Genomic DNA, 16,033 nt, shown 5'->3' with positions numbered 1-16,033 from the left:
GGAGGAGAGTATTTTGAAGGAGACCATGCACAAAAAGTAAAAGGTAACCATAGAAAAATTTTGTGGACAAAGTTTTGGGATTTTCTGAACAGACCTCTTACAAGTGAAAACTATCAGTAACCTGTTAATTCATGTCACTGATGAATATTCAGTTAATAGTGAAAATATAACTTAGATCATTTCATATTTTGTAGAATATTTTTCACCACTTTTTTAATGTTTCTTTGTGTGTTAACAAATAGGATGAGGTAAAGAAATTTTGGAATATATTTTCTTTATGTCACCTTCTCCAATATCAGCTTAATGCTGTGGTGAAGTAGAAGACTTGAAGCCAAATGCAAATTCAAACCTTGTTTTTTGTTAGCCATTGCTAATTGAGAGTCTCTCTCAATTACCTGTGACAAATGTAAACAGGTCTATCAACCAATGACACTGCTCTACATTTTCGGGAAAATAAGTCCAATTGTGATACAAAAAGGGGAAAGTTTATACTAACAGTTTTTCACTTCCTGCTGTTTTATTATTCTGCTTATCTCTTACCATATCTGTCAGTTAAATAAAACAATAAATACTTCCAGGTGTAGTGGTCAGATTCCAAACATTGGATTTCTAAAGTAATTTTTCAATTTGTTTCCTTCCTTGCAAAAATTTTTGGAGTTAGGTTTTCCTGTTATTGGAACCTTTGGCTGCAACTACTTGGTAAGGTGAATAGGGAAGAGGAAGGGTAGGAGAAGGAATATATACACACCTCCCTGACAAATGGAGCAATACATTAAGAAATTGGAGTAAGATTGAGCTACAGTGAATAACAGAGTCACAAAATTAATATTCTGATAATAAAAACAAGAGAAAATTAACTAGTTTATATGCACGTTTTGCAAGGTGAGATAAAAAATAAACAAACACTGATGAATCAGTAAAACAGGTGGCAGATTGATGAGGACATGATATCCATTAGAGTCTGAAATGTTATCATTAAATATGAAATAAAGAAATAAAATTCTTAAAGTAAGGGAAAGGCAACCAAAGGGCAACTCCTCACATACAGCGAATCAATGCATGGAGCACAGTAACACATAATAGACAACAGCACACACATTTGCTTTAATTAAGAACTAGCTCTTTTCCAGCAACAGTACACACATTCATACACACAACCACACGGACACCCAAATGCACACTCCCATGGTTGTGTGAGTGAATATGAGTACTTTTGCTGCTCTTGGCCATGGGAGTATGCATTTGAGTGGTTGTGTGTGTGAATGTGTGTACTATATCAGGAAAAAGAGCTAGTGCTTGAAAGCAAGTGTGAATGCTGTTTTCTGTTGTGTGTTACTGTGCTCCACGCATGAATCCACTATAGGTGAGTGGTTGTCTTTCCCTTATTTTACATATTGCTCCAACCAGGAATTTCCATTATTGTTATAAAATTCTTAAAGGATGGGGAAAGGAATGGGAGAGTATGGCAGTGAGAGTGTGCATATATTCTAATGAGTTAATGCAGAACCGATTTATGCTAGAAAAAAATTAGTTCTAACTTTGACCACTAGGTGCATATCTAGTGCTGTGAATGTAAGAAAGACATCTAGAAATGTTTCCATTTTCCCTAGCGGTAGACAAATTGTCCTCTGTGTCAAATAATATTGTTATCCGTTTTTGGCCTCCATATTTTGTATTCTACTTGTGTAACGTGTGTTATTCATTAGCACATATTGATGTTGTTACCCATTTTTGACCTTCATATTTTGTATTCTACTTGTTTAACGTGTGTTATGCATTAGCACACATTGTTTATGTGTGGCTATAAGTGCCATATTTTCTGAAATAGGTACTGAAAATAATCCTGAAATAGGTATTGAAAAATATCTGCAGCCGATAAAAGAGTACCAATTGTGGCAAGTCTTTTCCTTATCTTAAATGATAAATTTAAAAATTAATAATAATGAAAATAGATTACCATTATACTTTATAAGAATAGCAGGCTATTCATAAATGAAGGGGGTCAGAGAAGAAAATTTCATATCATCAGAACTATTTGTAACAGCTCTAAAGGATACATAAACTGTGTAAATGAGACAGTGTATTCTAACGGCACATATATGAATCGCAGGCATTTTGCAGCTGACATTGTACTGTTCACTTCTAATGTACATAAACTTCAACAATAAATGGAACAGTTTAACACAACAATTTTGAGACCAGGACAGAAAGTTGTTATAATACAATTAAAATTAAGTACAATTAACAGATCAAAAATGAAATATAAAAAATAACAAAGCAGTAGTAGAACCATTTTAAAATTGAAACTTGGTCATGAATAAAGAAAGATGCATATTGGAATTGCAAACAAACAGAAAAACAATGAAATATATAGTCTGTCAGTAATCTGATGAGAGAGCAGCAGAGTCCTCACTCTGCACCCAAATACATCACAAGGAACAATTACAGTATGTTTCATAATATTATACTGGGCCCTTCTCCCTTTTAAACGAATGGCAAGGCAGTATCTGGACACGCATGGAAGTGTATATTTTCCACTAAATGTTTTAATATTACACACAATACAGAAATTAGTAACTAATGAAGCTAACACAATAAACACACATCAGAAAAATTTATGCAAATCACCACATGCTGCTATGCGTTGCTGGATGAGAAACTGATTTTTAGTCATCTTGTACAGCAAATATGTCATTCGTCCACAAAAGGCCACTTTTCCCATGAGCACCGTTTGTTCTTCAGTCTGCCAACAAACTGCCAGGCGAACTTTCAAAATATCTAAATGGAGCTGTATCAGTGCTCTTCATCAGCTCCTTCTGCTGGAATTTGAAGGACGCTATTTTGTTAACTGTCTCAATCTTTCTGCTACATTTGGTACTAAAATCTCCTGTATATGTTTAAAAATAAGACACTGAGCTCTTATGAAGAGTGTTCCTGACATAAAAGAAAGTGAGATGAAATGATGTGTTACACATGTGATCTTTTTCCCATTCCCATTAAATACTTTAAAGCACTCTAGGTTAAACAGTTTTACTTCAATCCTTAGATGGCAGAAATCTTCTAAAATCAGAAGTCTTCGGTCAGATGGCATATTTGCTTCAACATCACCTCACCAGCCTTTGAGATTCTTGAATGCTGTAGCAAAGTAGTTCAAAAACAGAGTTTTTGCTATATGAGCTTACTGTGCAGGCAGCAGTATGAACCAAGTGCACTTTTGACATATGACCGATGTCAAGTATCGACATCAGTAGTCATTTCTTTATGATGCATCTTGGATGGAATGACAAGAGTGTGTGTTTACAATCTCAGGCCAAGGGAAAGACTTCTTCTCAAAGCCAGAACAGAGGAACGTACCTCTCCTAGTTAATTCTTAAATCGTCTTTATTTTTTAACCCCCTCTTCCTCTCTCCGCTTAGTTTTTGCACATCTCTGTGTGCACCTTGGGTATGACCCTGCTGATGCATCAATGATTTGATGGTATCTGCTATCTGGAGATATACTTTGAAGCAATATTTTATAGAAGATGAACTTGCTCCGAAGTAACAGATCTCTCAGACCAGTGGGCCCATGAACATAGACAATAATGTAATAATAGTCACCTTTCTGCACAGTTGTTGTTTATTTGAATGGAGAGATGTACAACTTTGCACTGAATGATAGTGTTGTCAATTACAGATCTCAGTATGTTGTTTTGAAAACCATAACTGCTGAATGATGATATTGTGCTCCGCAAGTATTTTTAGATTAGTCCTCCTGGAAACTGCAGAAACAAACACCTTTAAGTGTTTCTAGATAATTCCTCATGGAAACTGCAGGGACAAACACCTTTGTGTTGTATTCCAAAAAGACAATGTCCAATGTTCTTTCCCAGTAAAGTAGATGTAGCTTTGTTCTCAGCCTGTCAAAGTTTTAGACATATTGACTGTTGAATGTGAGTGAGATTTGCTTCATTATTATCCTCCAGTACTCGGTATTAATAAACTGAGCTTATAAGAAAGCAGTCTGACAGGCAGTACTCTAGGAACCCACCCATTCTCCATTTCAGTTGATACTACAAAAAATTGAAGGTGCATCCTTGGCTCATCATGGCTTCATCAACTACAAAATTTGCTGTCAATAATGTAATTTGAAACTTTGCTTCATAGGTATAATGCTACATATCCCCTACTACCAAAAAATGTTTGTAGATGTACAGAAAGTAACTATCCTACTTTGAACTAACTATTCTAGTGTTGTCAATGTCTACATAATTTCGTAAGTGCGGAAACATTATATTAGCAGATAAATGTTACTTATCTTGCTATGGTTGTCTCATTGTCTAATGTGTAGGTTCCTTTTTATGCTTGTCATTTAGTAGGCCCAAGATATTTGTTTCAGTAAAATTTGCTGGAATATTGTTGCTTTTTGACATCATTAGTATTTATTCATAAATTTTTGACACTTTCTAGAACACCACTCTTTAAGTAAGTGCATTGTGCAACATTTCAATACAACATAAAAAACTTGATAGTTACATTGACCAATCTCGACAACAACTGAAACTGTTATGGCGCTTTAGTGCCTAAAATTTTTGTAAGTATTTTGTACATAGCTTCCACATCCTTCTAGAACAAGATGTAGTTCAAAGGAATTTTCTTATGACTATCTTAATTGAAATTACTTTTCAGGTATAATTAATAAAATTTTTCCTGTAAATAATTATTTATGTGAAGATTTATGTGCCTAATAACAAAGGTTGCAAATTTTTATTATATGCAAACTTATCAGCTTCCTGTCTTTGTACAATTGTCAGTTGAATTATGATAGAAAAATTAAAGAAAACTAAAGCATAATAATATTAGTTTCACTTAAAGTGGTTTTCGACTCATTTAACAGTTGTGTAACTCATTTTCACGGTTCAAGATCAATTTTGCTAAATGGACTGATATGAAATAAAATTAAGTTATCAGAAAAATAGTGTTTTGGTGATAAAGTATATGCAAAATTATCTTTAAATGTTGAATATATATAATTTAAGTAAAAAAATTAAGTCACACCAAAATTTATACGGAATCAAACATTTCAGTTGAAGTCGAAAGGTCTGAGAAGCCAAGATTCATTATCTAAAACAATTAAATGTAATTGTCTTTCATGTCTGCTTCTTGCAGTTAAACTTTTGAGATGAGAAAGGAGAGTGCACTTACCAAGCTTCACTGCAAAATTACAGGGACACCAAACACAAAAATTGTAACTGTGATAGAAATACAGCAAGTATAAAAAAGTGGTAACTGAGAACATTTTGACCATTGCAGAGACTGGAAGCAATCTGGAGGTGGGCATCATCATGCAGGGCCCAGAGAGAAAAAACAGCTTCAGCCGAAAGCACACTCACAGCCATGGACTGTCCACCAGCATAGCTGGCAGCCATGACCATGATATTTCATCTGTAGCATGGGTAGTGATTGTGGGTGATGGACTACACAATCTAACTGATGGTCTTGCCATTGGAACAGCATTTGCCGGAAGCACAGCTGCAGGCTTGGCTACTGCAATAGCTGTTTTCTTTCATGAATTGCCTCACGAATTGGGTAAGTGTTCACCTTCTTCTTTCAGGAAAGTGATGTCCATAAATTTGTAAGAGCCTCTGTAACTGAGCCATCACAGGCATCATCATTGGTTTGTAGTGATATTTCTCAACTTCTGCCAGTAATAGTACGTTCACATTTGTCAGTAGCTTTTGGAATTATTAACAGCAAAGCAAAAGCTTTTTTTTTTTTTTTTTTTTTTTTTTTTTTTTTTTTTTTTTTTTTTTTTTTTTTTTTTAATGTATGATGGAGAAATATTAGCTGCATAAGAAACATAAATAGTAGAAAACCATCACATGAAAGAGAATAAATCTGTCAGAGTTAATTTCTTAATCAAACAATGGAAAATCCAGGATGGAATGTAACAATACGATAGAAAGAAAGTTGCTACTCACCATATAGCGGAGATGCTGAGTCGCGATAGGCACAATAAAAAGATTCACACAATCATAGCTTTCAGCCATTAAAGCCTTTGTCAGCAGTAGACACACACACACACACACACACACACACACAAAAGCGCAACTTGCACACACATCTGCAGTCTCAGAGAACTGAAACTACACTAATTTAATTTCTTTGTTGTGAGGATTTAGAGTAATTATTATACAGATCAGCTTTGAGGTTAAGATGATTTGCTGTCAGAATTATGAAAAGGGAACAGTACAGAATTAAAACATGGCCCATGTAATTACAAATTATGTGGTTTACAGATAAGTAAAGTCATATAAAATGAAAAAGACATCTTCATGATGAGGTTACCCATATTCTCTCTCTCTCTCTCTCTCTCTCTCTCTCTCTCTCTCACACACACACACACACACACACACACACACACACACACACACACATCCATATATGAATGAGGACATCATTAATGATAGATTGACATCTCCTGAACTAATGTGGGAATTGACTAAGGAACGCTCTAAATCCTCAAGCCTAGGCAAGGTGAGTTGACATCTGTTCGAAGATCATCGCATGCACTTAGCCAGTGAATCACTTATGTAACTACTTGGATGCAGAGTCATTTAAGCTCTGAAGATGAGAAAAATTACTTGTCCATGAGTCTACAATGGTCCTATCTCCCATATTAAGTGGAGGAGATCCATGGCAATTTATTTATCATTTTCTGCAAAGTGTAAAAACATGCTTTCAACACATGTTGGCAAGCCTGTGGCATGAACAATGCACAGCATGAGTCCCTCATTAAAAAGCAAATAGTGCTTTAAGTTCATTATCAATGAAACTGTAGTCACAGCTGCTTTCTCTGTGACTGTTCTGTGGCAGAACAAAGCTGAAGCTTGGCTAGAAATGGCAGTACTCAACTCTGTCCGGGTAATATACATCTCCTGAGCTTGTCTGCAGAGATTCATCCTTTACTACAAATTTACGGGACACCTCGGAGCTCTTTTTGATCTTTTTTAAGTTACTATAGAGCATGGTGAGGCCTATATTTCTACTGATGATGAAAGCTGGCTGTGTACTTAAGCTCCTACAAGTAAATATGCAAACATACTCCTACAGAAAAACTCGTATTGTTATTGTAAACTGAGAAACTAGTTTCCAGTTTTTCTTTTCTGTAAATCATCAATACTTCAAAATTTGCTTACGAAATAAAACAATTAGAGAGACATTCTAAAGAGATTTTAAATGACTTTAAGCATCTTTTAATTTCTTTCTCATGGTACAACTTCTGTCATAGAAAGTTCATATTTGTCTGATTAGTGTGTTGTCATTTCAGTGTATTGTGCTTAACTTCAAAAAGTCTTTCTCATTACAGGTGATTTTGCAGTGCTACTGCAGTCAGGCATGAGCATTCGTCGTGCAGTGGTTTACAATATTCTCTCTTCAGTGCTTAGCTTTTTGGGCATGGCGTGTGGACTTTGGGTGGGTGAATATGAGGATGCTGCCATGTGGATATACTCTGCAACTGCTGGTTCATTCCTGTATATAGCTTTAGTAGATCTTGTAAGTATTACTTTTAGAAGTAACTTAGATAGAAATAACACATAAGGGTTTTTTAATATATTTATAATAATCCATGTAAATGCTTCACAGCACTGTGATAGCTAAGCTATTAGAGTAAGCTGAAAACAGCAGTTAGAAAACAGAAGGAAACAATGTAGGAGAAAATTGATAGGAACACGGGGGCAGGCTCTAATGATAAAAATGATAATTGTTTTGGCAAAACTTACACAACTGGTGGAGCAAATGGACATAAATACCATAAATTAAGTTCTTTTCATACAGTCTTCCATCACATTTTGACTCCAGTCTTGAAATGTGAGATATCCTTTAATGAATTAATTTGTATGTGTCAAAGGGTCCAGATTTGAGTTCCAGTCCAGCAAACAGTTCTTTTAGGAAGTGTGGTATTGTACCACCAACTTTGCAGGGCTTGAGTTCTGCCTCTTACAGGAACAAAATTAAAATTACAAAGTGGGAATATCGCATGCAGTTTGTCTCCATATTTGGTACTTTATCCTCTCCTGGCTCAAAACCGAAAAAAATGTTATACCAAAGAGATTACAGTGTGGAACTTATATTGACAGGTACTAATAATTACTGGCACTTTTCTTTGGCTTAATCCCCATAACAATAGAGAAATACCATTCAAGCACAAATTTTTGATTTCTACTGGCAGCATACAGTTCAGGATCAATTAGTGACTACAGTATGTGTTATGAAACAAATGTTGAATTGTTTCTTACAGTTCTATGGGTTTTTTTTCTGATTGGCATAATCTGCTAATTCTATGATTTAACATGCCCTGTCATAGTCTATTGACACTACCACTGCCTTCTTGCATTCAACTTTTGTTCGCAAGAAACATAAAGAATCACCAACAAAGAAAGAACTTTTGAATGTAAATGGTTCAACATCCAATTTGCATAGCATCTTGAATATACATTTTATACCATATGAATGAATCTGCTTTAAATAAAGCCAAAGTCATTTCCAAACACAAGCTTTTCAGCAGATTTCATTGATACAATATTCTCAATTTACCGTCGAAGTAGAATATTCATTCTGAAGTGTCAGTTTTTCACTATTTTTCATCTTTTCCAGAACTCCATGAAACAAAACATCAGGATGAAGCTGACAATCAGAAGCTAATACAATAATAATATGTCAAAGTCACAGCTGTGCATGTGTCATTTCATAGTTTAACTTTTAAAGTTACTTTACATTCATCACTTGTTTGTGGTAGTGGTGGTGGTGGTGGTGGTGGTGGTGGTGGTGGTAGCGGAGGAGGAGGAATTGTCGTCTTTTAATTTATAGAGTACAGACTGGGGTGTCTACACATTCACTAGCAGTGGAAATGATAACTAGAACTGCAATGTAATTTTGTAGGTTTTCTTCAAATATTGGCTTTAAGAAATACACGGCCTAAACATCTGAGCACCAGCGACTACAAACAGACCTTACATTTTTAGCAGTGGCAGTAATGATACAGGGATTGGCAACTTCGGTTTTATAGCTCCAGTAATTAAAAAATGCAATAAATCCGTTTAGAAAGCTAGGAGAGATTCATTTCACTTGGCAGAGCAGATAAGCTTGCATTAACATCTGACTTAAAAATGAATGTGCATCACTTAGCTCAAATGTGATGGACACTGAGGATCTCTGGGAAAAGTTTTAACTTATCATACATTGCGCTCTGGACAAGTGTGTACTGACTAATTTTATTAAGGATAGGAAAGATGCATCTTGGTTCAATAGTATTCAGAACATACTGATGAAACAGATTGTTGTAACTGTAGTTCAAAAAATGGGTACTAAAATTCAGACAGGCAAGCTTCTATAAGCAGAGCTACATGATGAGCCAAAATATTATGACCATATTCTTAACAGCATGTTTGTTCACTTTTGAAACACAATACAGAAGCGATTCTGCTGGCATGTATTCAACAGGTCCCTGGTAGGTTTCCTCAAGTATGCAGGACCAAATGTCTCTGCACAGGTCATGTAATTCCCATTAAACAGGCTGACAGTTTGAGGGCCTGAAACTGGCCCTGATAGTGGCCCACATGCATCCATCAAGCTCAAGTCTGGCAAATTTGGTGCCCAAGCCAAAGTTCACTATCATGTCTGTCAAACTACTGTAGCATGATTCTGGCCTTGTCACATGGATAGTTATTGTACTGGAAGATACTGTCACCGTCGATGAAGGTATAGAGCATTTAGTAGTGCACACAATCTGCTGTAATGTTCATATAGTTCACAGCTATTGTGTTGCCTTCGATTACTACCACAGGTTCCATGGAAGCTCAGGTGAATATCCTCCCATGGGCTGCTCCACCTGTGGTGGGTGCATTTTTTGAGTGGCAGTTCAGGTGGATGATAGCCTATCCAGACATGAGTATTAGCTTTGTGTAGCAAGAAACGTGATTCACCTGACAAGGCAACATGTTTCCATTGATTCACAGTCCACTCTTCATGATCCAATGCCCATTGCAATCATATCTGATGATGACATTGGATCAACATGCAAACACATAGGGGTCATCATCTGTGGTTACCCCATGTTCAACAACATATGCTAAACTGTGAGCTCCAAAACACTTGAACCTGCATTGCCATTGTACTCTTTCATCAGATCTGCCCCTCATCCCACCTCTCCTGCTTTGATAACAAGTGAACAGTGGACCAGCTTCACCATTTCTCATATGCTCATTTCCAGGTGCTGGCCATTACAAACTGGCCATTGCCATAGTTACTTATGTCAGTGAATTTCCCCCATTTGTGATCTGTGCCATTAGAATGATTCTCCATTCATTTCTGTTCAACTTATATACATTCCTTACTGCATCCCATGCTCGCAATGCAAATCGAGTGACATTCAGTCTTGTGATGGTAGTACTGTTTGGCATTGGTCCCTTTCTAAGTTTGCATTTCTTACAAAACTTCCATGAAGTGAACAGTTCCAAGCAGCTGAAAAAAAAACACACAGCTTATCCAATATATAATATCATCAGAAGAATGTATGAAAAATTACATATTTAAAACCCTCAATGTCAGTTTGTTGCAGGATCCTCAAGCATAGTCTAATCTTAAACAGAATGAGTTTTCTGGAGGAGAAAAGCTTTTGTTGATAAATCACCATGGATATAGGAAGCACTGCTCATGCAGAAGACACTCTTTTTTTTGGACACATCACAAAACATCCTGCACACTATGAATGCAGGTCAATGGGGAGATGCCATATTTCTGGAAAGGGTTCAACACTGTATCACACAGTACAATTTTATAAAAGCTTCAAGCATACAGAACAGCTTCTTAAAGTGACTGGCTCCATGAGTTTTTGATTACATGAATAGAAACCAGTACATTCTCCTGGAAAGGACATGTTCTTCAGAGCAAAAGATAATGTCAGCATTGTCCCAGTGGGATAGTGCCCCTCTTGTTCTCCACAAAGATAAACAGCTTGTCAAATAGGATGAGTAACAATGAGTCTGTTCAATAATGATTTTGTTCTGTACAGAGAAAGTCATTTTGAATGACTGTAGGGGATTCTGGGGCACTTGACTAAAGTTCTATTTGCCATGATGAATGGCAGCTTGCATCATATGTGGGTAGATGTAAGATGGTCCAAATAAGTAAGACAAACATTCCTGTAATACTTTGAAGACAGCATTAATCATCTGCTGATTGATTCAGTCACATTAATTAAATACCAAGGTTTAATGCTGCAAAACAAGTTAAAGTGTAACAATCATATAGTGTCAAAAGTAGGAAAGGCAAACTGGAAGGTTTAGTGCATCAGGAGAATTCTGGGAGAGCTTACTACACCTATATAGGAGACTGGACTTATGCAACCCATTATTGACTATTGTAATGTTTGAGATCATCATCAGGTGAGACTAAAGGAAGATAGTGAAGCATTTCACAGGTTTGCTGGGTCCAAAGCCGAGGTCCTAGGTATAATTTTCTGCCCAATGTTTCATGTCTTACTACGATAGGTTATACAGAGAGGTACTTAAATTCTCTGACATAAACTTATTCAGACGAAAAAAGAACATTTTTCCATCTGAACAAAGAGGTTTTAATGATCATCAGTGTTTGGTTTTGAGTACACACGGTATTAGATCATAATCAAATATGAAACATAATTTACATAATTTTTATGGGATATATCCTTCTCATGCTACTCAAACTAAAATCTGAATATCACAAGAGTTAACTTTTGCGCTACTGCCTTGATTTAAGGAACAATGGACAGTTTTGCTAACACTCACAACTTCTGCTATTTTCATACCGAAAAAAATCATGTCACCAAGAAAGTAAATGCCATTAATGGTGTGCCTTTGGGTATTCTGCCAAATTTTTGTGTCCATTTTATGCAGTGCATAATCAGTTACACTGAGATCATAAGTAAATACCATCTCTGAATTCCTGGACAGTAAGGTTATGCTGTCTTCAAATCTGTCTACTTTCATGTGTAACAAATGTGTGTGTTTATTGTTGCAGTTGCCAGAAATGAATTCCAGCTGTGAAGACCCTCCTACCATCAAGGATCTTATCATCCATATTTTGGGTATTGCTGTTGGTGGTGCAATAATGCTTATTATAGCTCTGTATGAGGAGAAGCTGGGAACACTTTTCAATTGAGTTCCTTGACTGAAAGAGCAGTGTAAGAAGATGACATACTCTATCTTCAGTCTTCTTCATTTTATTTTCATCCAACTTACTCACATGTGTGTATAAAAAAAAACTGATTGGAGACAGAGCACTTTTCATCACTTACACAATTCTAAAATAATTGCTGATGACAGCTCAGCATACCAACCAAACGTTTCTGTACATGTCCTCAATCATGGTTTTGAGGATACATTGAACTATGTTATATAAATTGTTTGTAAATATTAAAGAAGTACTGTGATAAAATGTAATATAAGATGTTATTTCCTCTGTTATGTGTGTTTTGGAACATTGGCTGTGTTCAATACTTCCGTGTGCAGTTGATTCATTAATTTCTTGTTTTAATGCTTACAAACAAACTTAAATTTTTGAAATTCTTCATTGCATTAAATTTTGTATCTTCTCTGATGAAGCAGTAAATTAAAAAAAAATATTAGTGTCTTCAGTGTACGGTAATTCTACAGATTTATTTTTCTTTTTATTATGATTTGGGTACCTGAATTGTACAGTTATTTTTTGTTTTGCACTTGTTTTAATGCTCACAGAAATAGGGTCAGTTCAGTCAGCTGTGTGTTATCAATGTGACCACATTGTGTGTGTGACATATGAATTTCTGTTACTTGGATTACCTCATATTTAATTTTTCATAATTCATTTCTTAGGCTGTGCTAAACAACTTTAGAGATGAAATTTCCTGTTAGTTTAAAACATACATCTCTTCTCAAAGATCTGCACCAAATTAGAGTGAGAAAAATGCTGTACACACTTTTGTAATTGAAGAGTGGAAAAGGAAACTGTTGTGTCAAACCTGACATTTTCCAGGAGAGTGAAAAAAACAACATCTCTCTGTACATAACTGATAAGGTATTATGATAAATCAAAATTATATGTTCATCATATCACAGCAAAAAATTAGACAAATTAAAAAATAATACTTTATTAAGAACATTTTAAGTGCCATACCAGGAAACTGAATGATTCTCACTTTCAAAACACAGTTTGCACAAGTTTCTTCCTGCAAAGAAGAAAATATCACCCAACCATTGTTAATAATGCTATTTATTTACACAAATAGTGCTAACAAGTTCTATCTTCAGATGAGTGTTCATGTTTATATTACATTAGTTGCTGGTTGTTTCTTCCGATGACTACTGTAAACAACATCAGATGTAATATAAATGTGAACAGCTGTCTGAAGGTGAACCTGTCACTTTGAAACTGGTAATGACACTCTTTGTCTAAATAAATAGCATTATTAACAGTGGGTGTTTTCTGTTCCTTTTCTTTGGAAGAAACAATATGTATTAAATTTAGGAACTCCAGCACAGTTTGGCCTGAAGTCCCTGAATGGTTTGGCATCTATCTCAAATCTAGGAACATGTAACAGATAACCAAGAATGCTAACACTGAAAAACCATTTTGTGAAAAAGTGGCACTTAAAATATTTTCTATTTCCACTCTTCATCTGATTTCATATCTTTTGTTTACATTTTAAGAACACAGAAACTGAGTGAATCTGCTGTCCATGTTGTACTTTATATCACCTTTCTGAATGTTGTGTCTTACTTAGCTTCAGACTATAATTCCCCTGCATATGTTATATACCAGAATATGGCCATATGTTCCTCCATGTTCAACTGTATTGTATGTGACAATTTGTTTGCTACATGTTGTGAAGATTATATTTTTAAAGTTTCTCAGACATTGTAGAAATAAATATATTTCCTAAAAATTGTATACCCTTTTATTAAGAACTGTTTTCCTATACTCCTTTCTCCTTCAGACAAACAAAAACTTGCTCATGAGTGATTTGTTTCAAACATTAATTGACTTCACATTCTTCATGCAGTCCACAAACAACATAAAGCTTGAATTAAGTAAACCATTGTGCTGATTAGTGTTGGTATTAGGGCCTCAGTAGCAAATACAGCCCAAAGAATCTTACAACATTTGAGCAGTTATTTGTATCTATATGCAGATTACACAAATCTGACTTCATCATAGCTATCATTATTTTATACTGCCTAGCAAAAAGAAAAAAGAAAAAAAGAAAAGGTAAGGAGGACACAAAATTAAACTTCATAGGTTAAGTGAGAAGGTATATGATGATATTTCAGTGATTACACTATTGAGTCAAATTTAAAGAGAACTCAACTGTATGGGCCACTTATCGATGTGGCAATGCACACTCTCTGGGCTACATGCATGCACTAATTTGGTAGTGAAGGGTGTAATGAAGTCGTTATATTCTCTCCTGAATCAAGCTGCCCCACAACTGCAGTTACTTGTCTTTGATATTCTGGATACTTGCAGTGGGATGGAGCTGCTCCCATATGTGTTCTATCAGGTTTCTGGCCACAGGAGTACCTCAGCATTACACAACTAGTACACAGAGAACTGTGCCCTGCGTGCACAAGCATTATCCCGTTGAAAAACGGTTGTGGTAGTCAAATGTGGGTGACCAAGAACTTGACGACAAACGTGCCTGTCCCCACATTCCCATGCAATCCAACATCAGGCCATAGTTGCATATGTATGTCCCACAAATAATGATTTTGCGCAATTCAACCAGGCAGCCAAATAAAGACACACAATGAGGCCCCTTTCAAGCTCTGTCAGGTGTTAACACTGTCTAACACGAGTATGTGGCATCTCCGTGTCCTTCACAATTGTTTCTCGACATCTTACACCGTTCATGACCCTCATCTATCCTACCAGGCCTGGTAGCAACACTAAAAAAGAACAGTAATAATGTACTCTGGTAGTTCTTCTACCTGTGTTTCAACCAATGACCAATGTTGAAACCTGCCTGATTCAGCACACTCCTCCATCCAACTGTCACCCACCCCAACTATCCCCCAAATCACTCCTTCCTAACATTCCAGACTTTCTTAACCTTGAACCTTGCCTCACCAGGATTCCCAAATGCCTCAACATGTAAACTAACCTTACATCAGTGGAAAAAGCTGCAATCCACCACCTCAAAACTGATCAGAACCTTGTAATCTTACCTGCTAACGAAGGCTCCTCCACTGTTTCAAACCACAAGTATTACCTGGTGGAAGGACTCCTCCCGCTGTCAGATTTATCCACCTACAAACCCTGCCACAGTGACCCCATTCCACCCACACACACACACACACACACACACACACACACACACACACACACATATACACACACACCACACACCTCCTCACCCCTACCACTCCCTACACTCCTACCGTAAACTCAACCACCCAGGACGCCTCTTTGTGACCAGTTACTGTGCCCCCACTGAGAGTATCTCTGCTCTTGTAGACCAATACCTTCAGCCTATTACCCGCAATCTACCCCCTACCCTCCTATATAAAAGATACCAACCATTTCCACCAATAAATCACAGTTCCTGCCTTTCCCCCCCCCCCCCCCCCCTCAATGGTGCTCTGCCCATCTCTATTGATGCCACCTTCCTTTATACTAACGTCTCTAATGCTCATGGCCTTTCCGCTACTGAACACTAGTTTTCCCAATGCTCGACAGATTCCAAACCTACATCCTCCTTCCTAAATGCTGTGATCAACTTTATCCACACCCACAATTATTTCTACTTTGAAGCCATTACCTACAAGCAAATCTGGGGTACAGCTATGGACAATGCATGGCACCATCCTACGCCAACCTATTCATGGGCCATCTACAGGAATCCTTCCTAAATGCCCAGAATCCCAAATGCCTCACCTGGTTAAAATTCATTGACGATATCTTCATGGTCTGCCAAGAATCCCAAACCACCCACTTGGTTAAGATTCACTGATGATATCTTCATGATCAGGATTGATGGT

The 16,033-nt window shown here is 36.5% G+C and overlaps 1 protein-coding gene across 1 annotated transcript in view; it reads left to right on the top strand.

Moving 5' to 3' along the window:
* Window positions 1-13,943, top strand: part of LOC126162500 (zinc transporter ZIP10) — a 280,789-nt gene extending 266,846 nt beyond the window's left edge. The window contains exons 8-10 of the mRNA XM_049919048.1: window positions 5,292-5,567; window positions 7,348-7,535; window positions 12,039-13,943. Of these exons, the coding sequence (XP_049775005.1) occupies window positions 5,292-5,567; window positions 7,348-7,535; window positions 12,039-12,179 (605 nt within the window). The 3' untranslated portion in view covers window positions 12,180-13,943. The remainder of the gene's footprint in view (window positions 1-5,291; window positions 5,568-7,347; window positions 7,536-12,038) is intronic.
* Window positions 13,944-16,033: the final 2,090 nt, after the last annotated feature.

Source organism: Schistocerca cancellata, chromosome 2 (assembly GCF_023864275.1).
Source record: "Schistocerca cancellata isolate TAMUIC-IGC-003103 chromosome 2, iqSchCanc2.1, whole genome shotgun sequence".
Classification (NCBI taxonomy): Eukaryota; Metazoa; Arthropoda; class Insecta; order Orthoptera; family Acrididae; genus Schistocerca; species Schistocerca cancellata.
Note: the sequence above shows the minus strand (reverse complement) of the source record. Positions and strands in the feature narration are given on the sequence as shown.